Source organism: Giraffa tippelskirchi, chromosome 6 (assembly GCF_054371585.1).
Source record: "Giraffa tippelskirchi isolate mGirTip1 chromosome 6, T2T-mGirTip1v1.2.pri, whole genome shotgun sequence".
Lineage (NCBI taxonomy): Eukaryota > Metazoa > Chordata > Mammalia > Artiodactyla > Giraffidae > Giraffa > Giraffa tippelskirchi.
The window spans coordinates 57,918,370-57,941,328 of NC_137280.1; the positions used below are offsets into that span (position 1 = coordinate 57,918,370).

Genomic DNA, 22,959 nt, shown 5'->3' on the forward strand with positions numbered 1-22,959 from the left:
CTTCATACTTTTCTGATAGAAAAGCGAAATCAGTACCTTTTAGATCCTTCCCAGCAATTAATTATACTATAATGCTACACATATGCGTCTAAAAAATATAAAAGGAAATCTGGGGGGAAAAAATCCCTTAAGTAACTCGCCAATCCTGTAACTCATGACACCAGACGGTATCACATGAGAGCATGGCCGTGTGCCCATCAGAAAGAACACAATTTTGACCAAAGCCAACAATTCACAAGGCTCCTTCCAGAGCCGCCCGTGCCGCCACGCCCACGTCACCACACACATCTAGAACGGAAAATACATTGATATTTTCCAACTGCGTCCTCTAAATTTTCAAAACAATTGAATTCCATGTGTATTTATCAATAACAATATATACTTAGTGGAAAGTATTTAAGTCAATGAATCGGTATTAAGTAATCCAGACTATAAACTATATGTAAGTCAAACCAATTCTCCACACACTTACTCAAATTTGAAGTGATAAATACCTTTAAAGAGATTATTTAAAACATTTTTTTCTATTTTATACCAAAAAGATCAAACACCACTGACTACCTCTAACAAAAGTTTATGTTCCAAAATCCTGAAAAGTCACACATAAACCTGCAACAACAAATGCCTTTAAAGTACCAGAAAAAATATTTTTTAAATAAGGGATTCTGAAAATTAGTAATTAAAACCATTAAAGAATAACACTGACCGAACAGGACAAACACTTTACTTTTGCAATTTTTATTAATACATGATCATCCCCAAGGGTCTTACCTGCTAGCCTTTCAAAGGCAATGCACACCTGGGCGGGGGTGGGGGTGTGTGTGGGGGGGGGTGTGGTAGGCCTTCACAACACTGGATGTGGAAAATGAGAGAAGACAAGAGGTCAAGGTGCCCAGGTGCTCAGCCCACTAATGTGGAAACAACAAACAGCATTCAGGTGGTTATTGGCGGCCATGCAGGATAGGACACACTCTCCCTACGAAAGGGGTCCCTACACACCAATACAGACCATCAGGAACCACCACTCTCACACAGGATGTCAGCGGGATTCCATTTAATCTCAACCACTTAAAATTTTTTAAGAATGTATGCCAAGGTAACAGTCCACTTCAAACCTATTTTAACAAAGTACACATGCACTAGTATGTATGTATACATTCTCTATGTGTCACTTTAAACACCTTTGATATTTAAAGTCATACTGAAATTAGTAAATTTAGATACAGTGCTGCTAACTTTAATGTATCCTGGCCAAGAAAAGGTAGCTCCGAGTTTTAACTCTGAATGCACTTGATAAAAACACATCAGGGGTTGTTTGAGAAATAAATTCTTATTACACGACCACCTGTCTATTTTCTTCAGACAACAGAACTTGTAAGAAGGAAGGATTTTCAACAAAGTAGTACACCCAAGAGCTATGAGATGAAAAACAGTGACCCAAAGCCTCAAGTCACTGTGATCAAAGCAGAGCACAAGTGAACTTTCAATTCAGAATTACACAGCTGCCAGAGTTAAGAGTAACTGGCCAAAATTAATCCCAGTCAGTACTAAGAGCGCTGGGGGCAGAAGAAAGCTAGAATGTATATTTGGATAATCTGTAATCTAAATTCTATAAAAACTGCTAGAACTCAGACATCTCTTTTAATAATATTTCTAGTGAAATCAAGTTGAAAACATAATACCTGGGATTATTCCTTCTAACAAGAAATTAAAGCCTATTAGGAAATCTGTACTCTGAAATATTCTGCAAATTCCAATTTGCAAGAAGTATACCATACGGGATAAATAATGAGAGGTGTATATAGATGAACAGCTACAAGAATTCCAATTTTTGCAATCTCAGCAAGTTACTGTACACACACATCAATATAACAGAAATGGCACCGTTTCTGAAGACACATTCCACATTTTATTTACAATTTAAGACTAACTTTAATCTCCAAATCACATATCCATACACCTAATTCCTTTTTGATTTCATTTAAATGTAAATGCATGGTCTGTCCAACAAAGACTGTAAACAAATATTTACCACATCTGTTACATGGAACACACAGGAACAGCTTGTAACAGAAATTCATCCACCTCCCCCACAACATTTTTTATTATAAATACAGGTATCAAAACAATCCTGAACATATTTTTGATACTACTAGTAGTCAGCACCCATACCGCTTCAAAAATGAACACACTTTGTGACAATATTCATTGTACCTGCTACTTTAGACAATTTCAACTGAAGCTCTTTCTCTAAGCAAGATGATGGAGCACGCCACTCGAGTTTCCTTCTCGGCTTTCTCGTCAGAAACACGCCTGCCTGCACAGCCAGCCAACACTTCTTGCCGTGCTCTCACCTGCAAACCTGAGTTCCAGTGAGGACTCCAGGTGCGTGCTTAAGTGGTGGTGCCTTAACAAGAAAATACTGCTGAATTTTCCTCCTGTTACCTGAAAACATAATGGGTGTACATATATTAAATATATTCTTACAAATGTCCAGGTCATGTTTACCAGCTGGAATTATCTTACTTTAATGTGTGGGTATTTTGCATTGTGATATTTAATCAAGACATTAACATGAGTAGAAGGTTGCTGATTTAAGACAAGTTTGAGATCCACTAAAATTAATTGTTGTATGTTTGTCCTTCTGGTGGCTGTGGAAGCTTCATATTTTCTTTGGACATCATTAGACGTCTTAGCTCTTGAAGTACAACTTTAATGCTATATGAATTTTGCCATTTTGCTAACACTGGTATGCTTCGTGCATCCACCTGAAAGGAGGGGAAAAAGTACAATTAACTACGAAGTTTAAAGTACTTGGGCAACAATTTACTAGATGTACTTTAAAAAGAAGGTCTTTAAAAATCCACAGTCAGGCACTATTTTCACAAAAGCAAACATTATAAAACCACAGGTCCACACAATACGTAGGGCCACGATCCAAGGCCTGGGCAGTTACTCACACCAGGGATCAGGAGACAGCGGTAACCCTGACTTCTGCTTTCAGATCTCACTCCAGCATGCTCTTTGCACTGTGCTGAACTCGTCTTCCACTGGGGGAGATGGACAGGCTGGGGCTACAGCCCCTTCAAAGCCTCAGCCACAGGTACCTGCTGTCACCTGGCCTACCTGGTAGCTCCCTGGAGACCCACCCACTGAGGACCACCTATTCCCCGACCATCCCCTCTCCACCCTGGTACCTGTCAAAAATAACCAGTGTCCAATGTGTAACACCAGAGACACAGACTACTATGTAGAAAATAAACAGGCACCATGGATGTGTTGTACAGCACAGGGAAAGATAACCATCATTTTGCAATAACTTTAAATGGAGCATAATTTGTAAAACTACCGAATCACTATATTGTATATCTGAAACAAATATAATATTATAGATCAACTATACTTCAATAAAAAATACAATTTTTTTAAAATTAAAAAACTGTTTTAATAATAGTTCTACTGCCTGAAGCGGCAACAAGAGGGCAAGCAGGAAGGGGACCAAAGACCCCACAGGAAACACTGGGCGAGGAGATGTCCAGTGAGGCTACAAAGTCCCACACACACCTGAGAGTCCAGGAGACACACACGTGTGCAAGGCTGCACACAGGCTTCAAAGCCTGAGAAAGCCATAAACTCTCACCTATGGCTGACCCTGATCAACATACAGACATTTTGATTATGTACCATAACCACGCAGAATTTATCCAGGAAGTGTAAGGTTGGCTCAACATACAAAAATCAATGTAACACCCCGCATTAACAGAACAAAGAGCAAAACCCATGACTATCTCCAGACACAAAATAGCTTCTAACAAAATCCAACAACCTTTCATAATAAAAATACTCAACTAACTAGGGTTATAACCCAATAAACAGCTTCCACTTGCCTTTCTGTTGTTTCAATGTTCTCCTGACTATAAATTTATAGGTTGTGTAAAAATAAAATAGCTACTTTAACTTACCATTCCACTGGAATTATTTATTCCATTCATATTAATTTTGGTTACAAATCTAACTGATGGAGGAGCTTCTGGGTATTTAGGTCCACATTCTACTTTCAGGCTATATATTCTGTTTTCATAATTTGTCTGGAAGGCAGAAATAATAACAATATTCAAGTGCTAATAAACTGGAAAAACACAAGATAAATATACTTAATATTGCCATGTGTGTGATCAAGAATTTACTTTTCAATAAATTTATTTGATCTATATGGTTAGCAAAAATGCAGTTAGTATGCAATTAAAACAAGAAAATAAAACATAAATGAGTGACAAATTTAATACCTGTTGATTTTTGTATAAATCTGGAAAAAAAGAAGCTGACCATCTATATGGATCTCACTCACCCCAACGGATCCACAGCTTTCTCTCTCGTAGTAAGAGATCTCCCCAGTGGAAGTGGATCTTGGGTGTTAATAACCATGGTTTAAAATGTATACAACAATCTAGTACATACATTAATAAATGTTTCAGTATTTTTAAAAACTAAACAGCTATATAAAACTCATATAAGTTAAACAGCAAGCATATATTAACAGTATGCCCAGGACCTGGAGAGGCTTAAAAAGAGCTAAAAAGGTCAAGGAGACACCTGTCTGTTGCTCTTCACTCACATGCATACCAGCCTCTAAAAGAATAATAATTAGATAACCGACAAGGACCTCACTGTACAGCACAGGGAACTATACTCAGTATTTTGTGATATCTTTAAGGGAAAAGAATCTGAAATAAAAATAGACACACAGGTAGATAAAACTGAATCACTCTGCTGTACAGCTGAAACTAAGACAACACTGTAAATCAACTACAAGAAAACAAAAAAAGCCCCTGAAAAATCTCCTACTCTTAAAAAGTACTCTTAAAAAGTACATGGAAACAATCAGAATTCTCATACTTTGCTGGGTATAGGGAATGGTATAACTATTGTGGAAAAAATATAGTATTTTTTCCTATGCATTTCACCACACATTCAACTCCCCTCCCCTAATGCCCCTACCATGCAGCAATTCCATTCCTAGGCATTTCTGATTGAAGACAAATGGAAACAAACCTACATTCACAAGACGACCTGTAATCACAGCAGCTTAATTTGTCATAACCAGAGAGAACTGTGATCAGAGGAGGTGACAAGCACACTGTGGCATATCCTCACCATAATAAAAAGAAACAAACCACCACGCAGCTCATGGATGAAACAACATAGGTGAACCTGAGGAACTGCACCCAGTCAGAAGAAGCAGGCCTCTCAGTACACATACTACACGATTCCACTTACGCCAAGTTCTATGACGGGCAAAACACTTTAGGGCATAAAAAGTAGTGACCGGGTCAGGTCTGGGGTCAAGGAGGGGCAGGGGACTCTCTAGGGTGAAAGAAGAGTTCTGTATCTCAACACAGGCGCAGGTAGCAAGATACACCTTTTGAATGTCATGGTAAGACCTATGCATTTCACTACATGCAAATTATACATCAAGTTTTCAAGTTGAAAAAAAAGAAAAACCTCTAAACTAGCCTACAATGCTTAAAATTAAACATCCTAACTTTTGATACCCTGGATTAATTTCATCATCTCTGGATTTTAAATTAACAGCCAAGCCTTTCTGTTACCAACAAAAGGGTAAAGTAGAGAAGAGAGTAGTAAGTAAACTATATACTCGAGTCAGATACTCTATTGCCTAATTATTAGCTCATTTAATTCTCAAAACCTCTAAAGTGAACGGTACTTCATTTACATATAAGTAAACTTGGAAAAGTTACTAAATCTCTAATGCTAAAAATTTAACAAACATATGGAAAAACAAAACTGCTAATTATATAAATCCAAATAAATACCGGAATAATATAAAGCAACCAGGAATCTTAACAACATAAAAAACAAGCAACAACTAACCAAGCAAAAGAATGTTAAGGTAGCAATTTTCACATTACCCTAAAGATGGGACAAAACTGTTCTAAATCTGGTACCCTGCAAAGAAAAAACAACCGAGATGAGATGCCAGCTCCTGCAGGTTTAATTAAAAGGCAGTTGAATGAACGCTGGGACCACAACCCTTCACCCAGCCCCCCAGCTCAGCGAGGGGGCTGAAGCCTGGCTGGAGGACAGGGTCCACTCAGGCTGCACCCTCCTGTACCACAAGAAGGGGAAGGGGCTCCAAGTCGACCACCACAGAAAGCGGCAGGAGGCACACCTGTCTCTGAAACCCTGGCAGCTGGCCCATCCCCATCTCACTCTACAAGAGCCAGGCCCCCAGTGGGCACAGCCGGACACAGGGGCTTCCTGTGGTTCAATGACACCAGGGAACAGCTAGTGTGGGGGTCCTATGGATGACACGAATTGGGAGAGAGCTATTGCAAACTAGGTTATGGGGCTAAGGGTCTTACTTTACACAAACTCCAACACTCTTCAAGTTCCCTCAGAGGAATAAATGGGAGAAAAATCAAATCTAAGTAATTTCGGGACTTCCCTGGTAGCTCAGTGGTCAAGAATCTGCCTGCCAATGCAGAAGATGTGGGTTCGAGCCCTGATACGGGAAGATCCCACATGCCGCAGAGTAACTAAGCCTGTGTGCAGCAACTATTGAGCCTGCCTTCTAGAGCCCTAGAGCCGTGCTCCACAACAAGAGAAGTCACTGCAATGAGAAACCCAAGCACCACAGCTAGAAAGTAGCCGCCACTCTCCACGATGAGAAAAGCCTATGCAGCTGTGAAGATCCAGCACAGCCAAAAATAAACAATTAAAAAAGAAAAAATCTAAGTAATTCTAAAAGCATACTCCACCCACTTCAGACTGTCCAATCTTCAAGTTATTCATTAAGTAAGAATGCTCAAAAGTTATAAGCACTTACTTTTACCAAACAGACCATGGTAATACTGTTCACAGGTAGTAAAAAATCAAGGTTTTCATTACAAGTATTGAGTTATAAAACAAGAACAATTTTAACCATCACCATTTTATTTCCTTCCTTACATGTCTTATGGAAAAATCAGAGCAGTGGAAGAAGAGGGAACTTGTTAGTTTAGGAGTGCACGAATTCTGCAAATGAATACCAGAAAATGGTAAACAAACATTTGTCTGAAGTTATCAATGCTAATTATCTGATCATTTTTCTTTTCTAAAAATCAAAAAATCTAAATTCTACCCAACAGCAAAACAGTTGAAATAGTCCCATTACAGGTAGCAAACAGTACACAAAACCAAAGACTAAAAACAAACTTCAAATTTGCGTTCTTTCTAACAAAGTCAAAGGTCACACAAAACGTACTTAAAAGACTTGCTGCAGGGCATGCCGCAAACAGGGCCTTTGAGTGACCGAATGCAACGTAGAAAAAAATTTCCCAGTCTAAAAAAGATTTTGAGTAAAAATAAAAAGTCATGAACTTGAGAAAGACCTAAAAATAAAACAACAGGTCTGTGGCCAACAACACTAGGAAACATGCAAGAATCAGCCTGACATATTTTACAGGTGAAGACATCGAGGCCAGAACATTTTCAGGCCCATCAACTGTCACTGGCCAACAGCAATGTGCACTCAATACAAACCAGTCTAGGAACCCTGTTGATATACATGGCTGGTTAGCAGCATCTTACATCACAGCACACTGTTCGCTCTTCCCAAATACCTCTCCGCTCCATGCCTCACCTTTTCTCCTCTCTATCTGGAATGCTCTCCATCCCCATTATCACCTTCTGAAATCCTACCAGCCAGTCCTTTAGGCACTCCAAAGGCAACTTCCTCCACTGTCCAGCCTTCCTCAATAATTCCAGCTAGAAGAGACATATTCTACAGTCCCACAGTGAACTCGCTCTGCCACATTCAGTTTGTCGTCTGCATTCATGCCTTCTCCTCTACTGAATTGTAAACAGTTTGACAGCAATGATCACACCAAGTCTTCCCCCCTCATTCCTCCAGAAAATCCAGCATCAACAAATGTATAAAAAATAAGTAAAAAGTGAAGAACTATTTCAGTTAAAGTTATCTTGACTATTTACTTTAATATCAATAATATAAAATAAAATGCATACTCTAAAGTTATTATAAATATTCATAGGAAATAAATGTAATGTATGCACTGACCCGTGGTGGCCCAATGATCATGCCCGTCCACCTTGTGAGTGTCATGTCTTCGTCATCTTCCAGGCCCCAGCTGACCGTACCATCGCCCACTCCTTTCTGTCCTTCTTCAAGTTCTTCCAACAAACGAAAATTACGAGGAACTTTAACGCCTATACAAAAGGAAGCCAATGTAAGTAGCTCATAATTATAAGGGCTACACACAATCAAATTCAGCTTTTCCCAAATTAACCGTTAAAAGTTATTTACTAAAAAGACAAAATTCTCTTTAAAAAGTGTTCTGTCCCAGGAAATGCTGAATCTAATAATAACTCTTCAAAATGAAAAAGCTAAAGACAGCATTGTTCCAAACATAACAGCAGCACAGAACATGTATATAAACACCTAACCAATCAGTTTTACAGTGACATAAGTCAATCACAAGGGAATCATTACAAGTGATTATTTTTCCATAATCGAGATTTCTGCCAAGAACAATGCATCAGGTAAACAGGCATGACCAGAAAGTCCATAAAAGTGTCAGTGCATTAGCACATATTCTCTAGTGATCTGTAAAAAAGAGAACTACATTCCATCTGTAAAAATGCACTAAGAGGCACTACTTTCTAGAATGCTGACCCCACCCTTGGTCCTCACCCAGTCTGCTGGCCGCCTAATAACCACGGTGTCCTGCCTCCCCTGTGAGCAGGTCCGAGGCTGGAGAGCCAGTCTCCTGGTGGGTAATTTCCTATGACACATCCATCCCACCCTGGCGCAACTCAGCAACACTTTCACAGCCCTTCTCACACCTCCACTTCTGAACTCTTTAAACCTCATCACTCTATTTCCCAAATCTTAATAAAAAATCTTCCCCTCTGCCTAAAACCCCAGCCTTTTGCAGTCCCCACCCCCTCATTCTCACTGAACCTAGTTTTGCCACCATCACCATCCTGACCTCCAACCCGTGGTGATACAGCATGTGACTTTATCACAGCCTCTCTCAGGATCATTGGCCTGGCCTCTCCAGAGGACGGATTCTGTGGTCTTGCGAGCTCTCAACAGCATCCAGCCTGAAACACCCCCCATCCCCAATGCACAACTCCTGAGAAAAACCAAGACCCCTCCACTGGCTCTGGAGCACTGCCTCCCTCCCTCCCTTCCCACTCTCAAAAGCAAGCACACACACAATTACGAGGCAGGAAAAAACAGTGACATCTCTTTTAAGGCGATTGTCATTCTGAATAACGTCTCTCCTGCTGAAACTAAAACATCTCTTTCAGAGCTTCCCTGGTGGCTCAGTGGTAAAGAATCTGCCTGCCAATGCAAGAGACACGGGTTCGATCCCTGGTCCAGAAGGATCCCATGCCGCAGAGCAACTAAAACATCTCTGAATCAGTTACTAATTCATAGTAGTCCTTCTGGACAAATAATGAAAAGCCAATAAGTACCGTAACTGAGAAACAGTAGCCACTTTACGTACTGCGCTTCAGAAAAAGTGCTTTAAAATTTTGGGCCACAGAAACATGGAGATGTCATAAATCACAAAATGAGAACAGGCATTATTACAACTATAATAACTATTAATAACTGTTTGTTTAGTGTACCCTCTGCACTAAATAAATTATCCCATTTGATCCTAAAAGCACCCATTTTACAGTTGTGGAAACTGCAGTTTGAAGGAGTTACAATGTCACAAGTTTTAAGTGGCAGCTGCTGTTGTTGTTGTATTAAGTCCTGTCAGATCCAGTATTAAAGCCCAGTTTCCAGACCAAAGTCACTCTTAAGCATTAAGTTCTCAGGGCAGCACCACGGGCACAGAGCAAGCCTCCGACCGCCCCCGGCCAGTTCCCAGTGCTGCTGCCTCTCTGGCAGAGCCCCTGCAGTTTCCTCATCTATAAAAGTGGGACCACCACAGTTTCTACTTCACAGAGTCACTGTAAGGTGATCGATATCAAACAGGATAAATGATGGCTCTCATCATTTTAGTGTTCATATGAAGAAAAATTACAAACAGCTTCCATTCACTTTGACCTACATTTTGTGAGAATTCAAGCTCTCTGCAGTCCTGAAGACTGACCCAGAAGGGGTCCCTGAGTTGAGAGTTTCTATGCACATACACTGTGCACATACCCTGGAACAGCCACTCTGTCAGAATCTCCACCATCTGTCGCTCCTGAGCTGCTTTCTAAAGGAATATTAAAGGAGCCTAATCACCCTCACCATCTATGAAATCATTCCCCAAGAAAAATTCTAAATTTGTGTGTAATTTCCTTTCCCCCTTTTCAAAAACAATTCAGTCAGGAGAGCTTTATAAGCATCTAAAACCACAAAGTAAAAAATGTAAAAATTATGTTTCTTTTTATGTAAGTGCCATAAAAGCAATAAATCTAGTGACTGCTAAACTTCTCATCATTTCTCAAAGCAGCACTTTGGGAAAATAGTTCTAAGATTACCAGCAATGTTAACATTTAAAGGGTTACAGCAGCTAAGGTTGTTCTGTTGTTTTTTTTAAAGTATAAGACTCAAACAAGTATCAGTAAGATCTATTTTCAAACTGAGGCCTGGAGTACTTTGGCTTCATTTCACCCCACCACTAATGTCTGTGCAGAGAACACGCCACAAGGTGGGGCTGTGGGGCTGTGAATGCTGCAGCGTGCGCTCAAGCTGCCCTCTGATTGCTGGCCATCTCTGAGCCCTTTCCTGTTAGCTCCATTTGCCTTTATCCTGTGTGTGTCTGTGTGTGCATGGCGGTGTTACTGTTCTTATTTAATAGTTTTAAATATTTTAAGCCCTTAGTCTGAGATCCGCATTAAAGTTAAGGAAAAAACAAAAAGGCCCATATACATGGTATGAGTTCCAAAGGCCAACTCTCACTGCCACGACTCTCACTGCCCGGGAAAACAAGAATTAAACCCTAAAGACCATCCGCCAGACTGACAAATGTTAAGTCTAGCAACACCTGGTTTGACAAAGATATGGAGATGAAGGCTCTTCCACTGCTGAAGCTGGAATAAACTGGCACAGCTACTTCAGGAGGAAACTGGCAACATTTACAGAGATGCTGGCACTGGGCTAGAGAAAAGCAGGAACGCTCACGTACTGTGATTTCTAACTATGAAAATTTAGAAACAATCCAGACACAACACGGCATAACCCATGACACAATGCTATTGCAATTAAAATGAAAGAATCAGAGCTACAAGTATCAATTAATGCTAAAATTTTAAAACACGTTGTTTAATGAGTGTACAGTTTCAGTTTTACGGCTGCACAACAAATATGTAATACTGCTGAACTGTACAGAGGCAGTTAAGACAGTACACTGTATACTACATACACTTTACCATAATCGCAAAGAGAAATAAACAAAAAAGCTATATATCAACAGACCTTTATACTATTCTGAGTACGTACATATCTAGCAAGAGTATAAAAATACTTGTGGAACAGACTCCAAAATCAGAATACTGATCACCTCTGGGCAAAGAAGAAGTGGTCTAGTACTTGGAAGGGTGCAGGTTAACGTCTTGTTTCTTCAAAAAACAAAAACAACCTGAAGCAAGAAAAATTTATTACCATTTGGGAGAGCTGGGGGTGGGTACACGTGTATTCATGCATTTTCTTGTGTTTTAAATCTTTTGTCTAAACAGAAAAGGAGAAACAGTATCCAAAAAAGGAGAGAGGGAACTGCAGGCAATGTTTGGGGACAGCAGTTGACGATAAATGAGCAAAGAGCCAGAAACTGTCAGGAAGGACAGGTGTGCTTGCAAATTCAGACTTAACCTGTGGTGACAAGGACCCAGGGAGGGACTGAAGCCCAGACTTTAAGGACGGGGTGGGGGACAGTATCAGCTGTGATGAAAGAGGAATCAGGGAAAAAACACCACATGCCTCCACTAAGGAAAATGTGGTACATTTTATTGTAATTCTGTGATTTGTAATCTGACAACCAAAACTAAACATCAAGTACCAGCTAGGGACTGTGCTAGACAAATGGGATCTCACACTGACGGCCCTGCCCTCACGTAGCGCACAGCATATCAGGGCAGCAGGACACGGAAAACAAGGCGCAGGAGAAGCTCCGAGATGACCAAGGCAACGGGAAAGTCCATAAAGCAGCGGTTCTGCTCTACCACAAAAGCAGATAGCTGCATACTTCGATGTCAAATACGGAGCTAAAACTCACGGGTGACAACGTCCAACCTTCTGCCCACTCCACCCCAGCTCAATGACCAACGTATGCAAGCCTCCTTCTGGAGGAAGTCTGCTGGACTGCGCAGAACGTAGAACTCCTGTCCCCAGTCTCTGCCCCCGACCTCTATCCTCGGGTTCAGAATCCCTGCAGAACCACAGTATTCCCAAAGCTCCTCCCAGGTTTAGGACCCTTAAATTCCATTTGGAGGAGTTTCAGAACAAGAGATATGACCCGAAGAAGTTTTAAAAAGAAACTAAAGCAGAGGGGGGAAAGTAATAAATATAAGGTGTAAAAATTTTAAAAAGTTAAAGTCGCTCAGTTGTGTCCGACTCTTTGCGACCCCACGGACTATACAGTTCATGGAATTCTCCAGGCCAGAATACTGGAGGATCTTCCCAACCCAGGGATTGAATGAACCCAGGGCTCTCGCACTGCAGAGGGATTATTTTACCAGCTGAGCCATAAGGGAAGCCCAAGAATACTGGAGTGGGTAGCCTATCCCTTCTCCAGTGGATCGTCCCGACCCAGGAAGTGAACTGGGGTCTCCTGCATTGCAGGCGGATTCCTTACCAACTGAGCTATCAAGGAAAAATTTTAAGTTGATTTTTAAACAACTAAAACCCTGTATCAATAACCAGTTTCACTTAAGTAGTACATGGATAATATATTTTACAGATGTGAAACACAAATGATAATTGAACAAGAAAAATATGCAGATAAAAAATCGTATTATTATTAAACTCCCATCAAAAAATAAAATTAACACCATGGTAAACACAATGCCCAGAGAAAGCAATGGCAACCCACTCCAATACTCTTGCCTGGAAAATCCCATGGACGGAGGAGCCTGGTAGGCTGCAGTCCATGGGGTCGCTAAGAGTCGGACACGACTGAGCGACTTCACTTCCACTTTTCACTTTCATGCATTGGAGAAGGAAATGGCAACCCACTCCAGTGTTCTTGCCTGGAGAATCCCAGGGACAGCGGAGCCTGGTGGGCTGCCGTCTTTGGGGTCACACAGAGTTGGACACAACTGAAGTGACTTAGCAGCAGCGAACACAATGCCAGCAAAACAGTGGAAAAACTCTATTTATCCACCTCAACACATCACTGAAAACTGAATACACCTTGGTAAGAGGTAAACTGACAAAACATCACAAGAATTTTTAAATATTCATATGCGCTGACTTAAAATCACACTGAGTGAAATCTGCCCCCAAGAACAAAGCACAAGAAGGCAGACAACCTCTAGAGCACAGAGTCAGCTGTGAGCAACGAGTCTCCGGGCTCCAGGCTGTGCCTCTCCTGGCCTCCCCTTAATCTGGGCTGGTCTTGCCACTTGTTCTGGTAGAATGTGGCACTGGTGCGGTTCTGAGACCAGCCTTGTTAGAGCCCTGATACTTTCTGTTTGGTCTCTTGGAAGCCAACTACCATCTAAGTTCTGACTCCCAGACACTACTGGGATGAAGTAAGTCCAAACAAGAAGCCTAGACTGACCACATGGACAAGAAACAAGGCCCTGGGCAAAAGGCCGAGCCCGTCATCAGGTGAAGGCAGACAACCAGGCCCAGTCAACCCCCAAATCATAAGAATAAATCCCTGTCTGAAGCCATATATCCATTTAAGATATTAAAATTTGTCTCAGAATTGATGAACTATAGCAAATAAAAATAAATCTGAAAAAATTTCAACTCAACGGTCTACCTGTGAAGCATCTGAATTTACCTTCAAAAACCAGGAAGACAGACCTCTGCATTACAGGGTTTGTGAAGTACCTTGAACCAAGGTATGGAGGCTGCACTACATACAGCAGAGGGTGAATCACGCTACTGGTACTCTAGGTTACAGCCAAAACCACTCTGCCCCCAGGCACTCCCCAAATTCTGGAACTCTTCTTACATCCCACGTGTGATATACTAACTCAGGGAAGGAGGAAAACAAGCAGCTTCGTGTGTTTATTTAATGAATGCCTCCGAACACAAAATATCTTTAGTACTGTTTCATTTCAGAAAAGTAAGCTCAAAACAAAATTTCTGAGTGAAACATTACAATACACTAAAGGGGAAAGCGAGATTTTACTTGAGCCATTTGTCTTCTAATCATTAAATCACTTACATAGAAACTGGACCGTAAGGAATGCCGAGAGTACCAGAGGCACTGAATAAACACGGGGTGCGTTTCCAGCAGATGCTTACTGTCAACCTCTCTGTCCACACTTAAGGGCCTGTCCTTTAAGAAGTGTTGCTGATGGAGGACACAGACTCCTTTGCCTAGCATCTTGGCAGAGATGGCAAGTGAGGACAACCATGGAAGCAGACGCATTCAAATGCAGTAAGCTGTCCCAAAAGATTGGCTCGAACACACTATTGGTATCTCCGCGTGACAGACAAGCCAGTGAGAACAGAGTGACTCAATCTTCTCCAGGAGAGCTGCCAGCACTGTTTACTTCAGAGCTAAGGAGGAATGCCTCCCTCAGAAGAAACGGGGGTGGAGGGCGGTCAGGCCGCCTCTGGTCCCTCGCTAGCAGGGACTTCTAAGTGCAGGGAGGGCTGCACACTCTCCCCTGACAGAGACCACTTCCAGGAGCACAACTGCTCACCTGGAACTCCCGGGAGCTGCAGGTAGAAACAAAGGAGAGATCCTGCCAAGTCACTGCTGGTAGGTAAACACTTCAGAAAATTAAAAACTTTTCAATAACTTAAGTATATCCTCTCAGGAAACAACCACTTATATCAATACTGGTTAGTCAACCATAACTGATAATTGAGGGAGCAGGTGACACTACCATGAAAAACAAACAGTAAACAAAGCTATGCATTGTCTGTCCTTTTCAACAGCATTCCAGTCACTAGGCTGAAAAAAATCTTTGCATGATTATATACTTACAAAGAATAAACTGCTTGGAGCATGCCTGTTACCTGGCTATATTTCTCTATTAATGTAACCTTAAACCTCACACCTAGCAAGGCAGGGTTTAGACTTCTGCCCTCTGTCAGATGGTAATCATGTACAGTAATCACAACCAGATCATCACTGAGAACTCACATATATCAACATGTTTTTAAAACAAAGAGTCCAACAATGAAGCACATATCAAAAGCCAGACTTCCCGTCTTAATAAAAAGTGGAAAAAAATAAATTGGACTTTATCAAGATTTACAGCTCTGGGGTTTCAAAGGACGCCATCAAGAAGGTAAAAGAAAATACAAACACATATCTAATGAACCTGTATCCAGAATATATAAAGAACTCTTACCACTCAACAATAAAAAGACAATAACACAATTTTTTAAACACGGGTAAACCATGAGCCCACACTTACATGAGCAATTAATCTACAATGGAGATAAGAATACACAAAGGAGCAAAGACAGTGACTTCAACAAATGGTGCTGGAGAACTGGACAGCAATATGGCCACGAATCATACTAGACTACTCCCTTACACCACCTACAGAAATACACTCAAAACTGATCAAAGACTTAAACCTAAGACCTGATGCCTTAAAACTCCTAGAAGACATAGGAAGCAGGCTCTCTGACATCAGTCTTAGCAATAACTTTCTGGATCTGTCTCCTCAGGCAAGGGGGGAAAAAGCAAAAATAAACAAAATGAGACTACATCAACTAAAAGTTTCTGCACAGCAAACGAAATTATCAACTAAACAAAAAGGAAGACTACGGAATGGAAGAAGACATTTGCAAACACTGGATCTGACAAGCAGTTAATACCCAAAATATACAAAGAACTCATACAACATTAAAAACAAACAAACAAAAAAATCTGATTTTAAAAAGTGGGCAGAGGATTTGAATAGGACATTTTCCCAAAGACGATACAGGTGGCCAATCGCACATGAAAAGATGATGCTCAACGTCACTAGTCATCTGGGAAGTGCAAATAAAAACCACAGTGAGATACCACCTCACACCTGTCAGAACGGCTGTCATCACAAGTGGAGAAAAGAGAACCCTTGTGCACTGCTCATGGGGGTGTAAATTGGTTCAGCCACCATGTAAAACAGTATAGCGCTTCCTCAAAAAATTAAAAATAGAACTACCATACAATTTAGCAATTCTACTCCTGGATATTTAACAGAAGAGAACAAAAACACTATTTTAAAAAGATACACACACCCTTATGTTCATTGCAGCATGATGTACAATAGCCAAGATGTGGAAGCAACCTAAGTTCCCATCAATACATGAATGACTGAAGAAAATGTGGCAGGTATGCACACACACTGCAACACTACTCAGCCATAAAAAAGAATAAAATCTTGCCATTGCAACATGGATGGACCTAGATAGTATTATGCTACATGAAATAAGTTTCTCCAAGCGAGGCTTCAACAGTATAGTTAGAACTGAACGTGGAACAACACAATGGTTCCAAATTGGGAAATGAGTATGTTAAGGCTGTATGTTGTTATCCTGCTTAACTTAAATGCAGGGTACATAATGTGAAATGCCGGGCTGGATGAAGCACAAGCTGGAATCAAGATTGCTAGGAGAAATATCAATAACCTCAGATATGCAGATGATACCACCCTTATGGCAGAAAGCGAAGAACTAAAGAGCCTCTTGATGAAAGTGAAAGAGGAGAGTGAAAAGTTGGCTTAAAAGTCAACATTCAGAAAACGAAGATCATGGCATCTGGTCCCATCACTTCATGGCAAATAGACGGGGAACTCGTGGAAAACAGTGACAGACTTTATTTTTTTGGGCTCCAAAATCACTGCAGATGGTGACCGCAGCCATGAAATTAAAAGACACTTGCTCCTTGGAAGAAAAGCTATGACCAATCTATACAGCATATTAAAAAGCAGAGACATTACTTGGCTGACAAAGGTCTGTCTAGTCAAAGCTATGGTTTTTCCAGCAGTCATGTATGGATGTGAGAGTTAGACTATAAAGAAAGTTGAGAGCCAAAGAATTGATGCTTTTGAACTGTGGTGTTGGGGAAAACTCTTGAGAGTCCCTTGGACTGTAAGGAGATCAAACCAGTCAATCCTAAAGGAAATCAGTCCTGAATATTCATTGGAAGGACTGATGTTGAAGCTGAAGCTCCAATCTTTGGCCACCTGATGCAAAGAACTAACTCATTGGAAAAGACCCTGATGCTGGGAAAGACTGAAGGCAGGAGGAAAAGGGGACAACGGAGGATGAGATGGTTGGATGGCATCACCGACTCGATGGACATGAGTTTGAGCAAGCTCCAGGAGTTGGTGATGGACAGGGAAGCCTGGTGTGCTGCAGTCCACGGGGTCACAACGAGTCAGACACAACTGAGCAACTGAACTGACTGAAGTGAAATAAGCCACATAGAAAAAGACAGATGCTGTATGATTTCATTTATATGCAGCAACCAAAAGTTTACCGAATACAGTGTGATACAGAAGCACCATCAAAGAAGCTGAAATCAAGAAACTAGTCTGGAATCAACATCAAGTTAAATAATCTCAGGAAACTCATTTTATATCTATATATTCACTGCTCATCTATAAAATGAGCTTGGCGAGAGGCTAGATGATTCATAATTTACTTTCTATGAGAACTACTATTCCAATGTATGTAAGCACCTATACAAAGCCCTAAGAATTTCTCCCCTTCTATGGTTTGAAATTTTGCTGAGTTACAACTTAAACTGAAAATAACATCCACTTTAACACAAGTCAGCGGAGACCTTGTAAATAAGAACACACTCCCAAATCCATCTTGCAGTGCCATCTCACAGCATCTCAAATATCTTATAAATATATTGGCTCTTTTCAAACAGTCAACTACTTTTAAAACAAACTTTTATTTATTTATTTTTGGGGGGGGTCTGGCTTTCTCTTTAGTTCTTATCAAACTGTGAGGCTCTCTGTTACAGAGAAGGCACTTAGATGGGAGGGTCACCGGAGTCAGACCAACTTTGTCCTCTCCTTGGGGGGGAGGGTAATGACATGTCCACCTGACATCCCCCTTGGCACTGGTATGTGGGTCCCCTTAACCGTTAGGCCTTTGGGAGAGCCCAAAGCCCTGGCTTCCAGACTCAGCATTTGGGGGAGGGATTCCAGATAAAGGACTCAGAGCTGGAAGGCAGGACATCCTGGGAGCTGCCCCAAGCCAGAAGGCGACAAAGCAGAGGGGCTGCAGGGGTGGGGTTTAAAACAAATTTTTAAACGCTGGGTTTCATTCCATTTATTATATCAATTTTGAAGCTTTGTGTCAAAAAGCTTCCCAAATATTTGCTAAGTGGATGTCTCCACATATGGGCAATCTCTGCTTTTCATGGTTTCCATATGTGTGACTTTCAGTTACCACTATTTAAACGCCAATCTCCCAACAAGAGGGTTTGGACTCCAGTCTTCAGAGCACACACACTAGGAATAAGCACACCGAGTACACACGGCTGCTCTTCTTCTGTCCACAAGTCACTCTGTGAGTAACAGCCAAGCAATCCCGACCAGCAGCCACACGTCACATCTCTCAGTCTGCTGGTGATGGTTCACCACACAGCTTACTCAATTCACAGACAACAACACATGTAGTAGAGTTGCCTCCTTGCAATTAAATTTTTGAATCACATGTACTAAATATACTAACAAATTTCTATTCTGTAGAGTCATGTTTCTTAAGTCATGCCCTATGAAATTATCTTGATTCCCAGAGATGACTGTCTCTTAGGAAAGGGAAACATAGCTGGTGGAGTCTCCACCACAGTCCTACTTCCATCCATCAGAAGCACTTGACAGTCTCAGACAAGGAACCTGCAGAGAGAAGAGAAGTATGAAAGCCACTCTCAAGTCTCAAAGGAAGCAAGATTCCTCAGTTCAAGACTATTCCAAATTCTAGACTAAGTAAGACACCTGAATTCTGATCTGGACTCTATTGCTAACCAACTATGTAAAAGCTTATACTTCCTTAGGCCTCAGTCTTCTCAACTGCAAAACAAGAGAACCAAGTGGTATGGCAAAGTATTTTCCAGCTTAGAGGTCTCAGTCTCACTAGTGCTAAGTCGCTTCAGTCATGTCTGACTGTGTGATCCTATGAATTGTAGCCTGCCAGGCTCCTCTGTCCATGGGTTACTCCAGGCAAGAATACTAGAATGGGTTGCCATGCTCTCCTCCGTGATTCTTCCAGACCCAGGGATCGAACCTGAGTCTCTAATGTCTCCTGCACTGGCAGGCAGATTCTCTACCACTAGTGCCCCCTGGGAAGTCCCAAGTCTAATTAAAATTCTTTCCAATTTTTCTTCTTAGTAACAGCAAGTGTAAAAGCATATGACTTGAATAATACATGTTAAAATAAAATGCTTTAAATAAGATTAAAAAAAATCCGTTGGATGTTTTTTTCTTTTTGGCCTGTCAAACAGTTATTTTTACATTAATTTGGCTTAAATAAAAAACACGTACAGCACATCCATCTAGCTCATCTATTTTAAATTTCAAGCTTTATCATATTTATTTCACAAACAGGTACTGTTTCCCTCCCTTGCTACCAAGAAGCAAGCAATACAAAAGTATAACTAAGCGAAAACGTAATTTAAAAAGTTATTTACAAAACATAGTCTAAAACTGCTTCTGCACTCCTCTCTCCCCATGCTGGATGATACTGTCAACATTACAAAACACAAAAGAGGAATAAATCTGATATTGACCAAGGCAATGTTAAGCAACAGTGTCAAAACAAGTTTCAGGGGTCTAAGAAAACATCAATTAACCGTCTAACAGTTATTCTTCCTAATTATGCTACGATTTCAAAACTCATAATCATAAAATCAGTGTAAATGTAACAACTGGAATGCTGAAATATAAACTAGAAAACTCAAGCTTCAGATGTACAACAAAATATGCTAATAATCTCTCAGCAACTTCTTTATAATTCATATTCAACTTTCAAAAATGACTTAAATGTTGTTATCAAGAAGTATCCGCCATTGCTGCTAAGTCGCTTTAGTCCTGTCCGACTCTGTGCGACCCCATAGACGGCAGCCCATCAGGCTCCCCCGTCCCTGGGATTCTCCAGGCAAGAACTCTGGAGTGGGTTGCCATTTCCTTCTCCAATCTGCCATTAATATAACCTAATCATTGGTTTTTTCAAAATATTTCCACACTTTTTCATATGTACAATGGTACAGGGGAGAAAAGCTGTGTTTAAAAATGAAATCTACAAAATGAAAGCTATCAAATTAAAATACACCATTTTATTAGTAATTTTTCAAGAATCTAAAGATAGGATGCACAAGTCTTAAAAAAGACATGGCCCCATTCATGAGCACACTCGATTTCATAGCAAAGACAACAGCAGAGTCTCAACACTAAAACGTCACTTTTTAAATCACCTATGCTTTACCTCTTAGCTCTGACCCTAAGCGTGAAGTAGTTCCACAACGCTAAAATCGTTAAACAGCTTATCCTGAACACCTGCACGGAACAGACACACAAAAGACGCACGTTTTCATTAAAAGATAACTAGAAAGGTACTACCTTTAAAGTACCAATCCCAACATACAATAAAGGATTCCACTTAACGAAAATTCGTGCAATAATGGCAAGAAATACAAAACCACACTGTTTTCCAGTCTGGTTTCAATAACGATCAGAAAAACGAAAGACCACACATAATAACGTTTTAGGTAATACAGCTTTCAACATTTTTAGCATTTTTAAATAGTCAAATTTCTAAAACCTCAGTGTTAACATCTAATTTCAAAATCTGTGCTTACAGGAAACCAAAATTGTATTCAATAGGAGAGAGGAGTTGAAAAGCTAATCTAAGAAGTCGCTTTTTCTTCAATGAGCGTTCACCTCGCTCGTTGCTTTTACTTAGTCGGCACCGCAGTTATCCACTCACGGGAAAGACAGACAACACGAACGGGCCCTCCGCCCACGTCAGGGTGAGCCGGAGGATCCGACTCACTCCATCCACGACCCCCACACGAGCCATCGCGCGCCGAGGTGGACAGCGGGACTCCCCAGACTCCTCTCCTCGCTCCCGCATCACCCGCGGGATCGCGCCAGCCGGACCCTGAACCGCCTGCCGGACCCCGGCGAGCCTGGCCCAGCCCAGCCCCCCAGCGAGCAGCCGACGCGGGGCACGACCGCCGCCCCGACGGTCGCCAGGACCCTCCCTGCTCCTCCTGCTCTCCGCAAGAAGTCTGGCGGTCGAGGAGCCGTACTGTGGCTTCTCTCACACCGCCAGGCGCCGGCCGCCAGCTTCAAGATGAGGCGCTGCGCGGGTCGGGGTGGAAAAGCAGGCAGCCCGGCAAGGAACCGACCTGTGGAGACCGCCATCTTCTCCTGCAGCCCGACGCACCGCTCAGACGCACGCGACGTCCGCGCCACTTCCGGGAGCGCCACAGCCCGCCCCGCAGCTTCCGGCCCCAGGCTCCCTCTCCTCGGCTTCCGATGTGTCACCGCAGACCCGCCCCGCGGCTTCCGGCTTCCTGAGATGCCTTCGCCAACTCTGAGGGAAAGGTTGAAAGCTAAGATCATGGAACAGACTTGAGTCAGTCACCGTAAAAGAGCAAGAGCGTGAGGCGAGAATGCTCTGTGAGGGGCTCGTGCTCCGAGAGCTCCCGCCGGCGCTAACGTCACAGGCGTGCGTCGGAGCAGGTGCGCGAGCGCCGTGCGCTAGCGCCGCCCAGAGGGCTGTCCTCTGTCTGGGAGAGGGTGGTGTCTGTGTTGAGGTACACCAAGTGTTTGTGGAAATGAGGCCCTGACCGGGGCGTTGACGGTTCTGCAGAAAATGATTCAAGGAGTGACAGAATGTTTAAAGAGACCTTAGAATTAAGCCGCCATATTTATATTTTCTTTTGAGATAGGCATGCCAGAGAAACATGATTAAAGTCTCTCTGTGACTCTAGAAAGTTCTTTCCGTTTCTGAGTGATTAAGGAGCATGACTGCGTCCGGAGGGCTGAGCGGGGCTTGAGCGGCCGCCGGCACGGGGCGGTTCCCGGCGGTGACAGCCAGGACAACCACTGAGGATACGACTTCCCTGGGGCGCGCCGACCTCTCCCCACCCCGCGGGTCCCCGCGGCCCGAGCTCCCGCCCGAGTGGGACTCGTTCTGCGCAGGGCGGTGGTCCCTGCTGGGTGGACCTCTTCTTTCCATCCTGGGCACTCATTTACCCATGCCTGAGCACGACCGAGGCTTGGGGGAAGACAGGCCCTAGTCTTAGTTCTGAACGTGAAGTGTCAGCTGCTGCTTCTTCCGAGTTGGTCCCAGCTACCCCCCTAATGTGAAGTGACACTGCTGGGCGCTCTGTTACTGTTCTTTTCACTCTGGTGGAAAACTACACCGTGGCTCCCCGCTTGGCTTTCCTGTCTTGTTCTTTATAATCCTCTCGCCTTGTGTGTGGGCTGGGTTTACTGACCAGCTTCCATTGAATAAAAGAACAGAAGCGCGGGGAGATGGGGTGGCGGAGGTAATCACTTACGAGATTTTGTTTTAGAAGACTAGATCGCCGGGAATTCCCCGCAGTCCAGTGGTTAGGACTCAGCTCTTTCACTGTCAGGGGCCCTGCGTTGGAACTTTGGTGGGGGAACTAAGATCCCACAGCCCTGGTCTGGGCCAAAAAAAATTAGATTGCATGTATTGCTGCCCCTTGCTCCAGTCCTCCCTTTGAGGGAAGCCAGCTCTCAGTTATGGTAGCTGCCTTATAGAGAAGCCTGCATGGCAAGGAATTGAGATCAGTCTCTGGTCAATAAACTTGAGGATGTGAG

General features: G+C 42.3%; 1 protein-coding gene across 3 annotated transcripts; it reads right to left on the reverse strand.

Moving 5' to 3' along the window:
- Positions 1-1,886: 1,886 nt before the first annotated feature.
- Positions 1,887-21,823, reverse strand: UBE2V2 (ubiquitin conjugating enzyme E2 V2). 3 transcript variants are annotated; one of them, XM_081497999.1, is made up of 4 exons: positions 21,513-21,823; positions 8,078-8,226; positions 3,963-4,088; positions 1,887-2,768 (listed from the first exon to the last, which is right to left on the reverse strand). In XM_081497999.1, exons 1-4 carry the CDS (start codon positions 21,727-21,729, stop codon positions 2,622-2,624), a joined length of 639 nt encoding a protein of 212 aa, XP_081354125.1. In that variant the 5' UTR covers positions 21,730-21,823; the 3' UTR covers positions 1,887-2,621. The 3 variants fall into 3 exon arrangements, with proteins under 3 accessions (XP_081354125.1, XP_081354126.1, XP_081354127.1); XM_081498000.1 differs by lacking the exon at positions 3,963-4,088; XM_081498001.1 differs by lacking the exon at positions 21,513-21,823 and having other exon boundaries at positions 8,078-8,185.
- Positions 21,824-22,959: the final 1,136 nt, after the last annotated feature.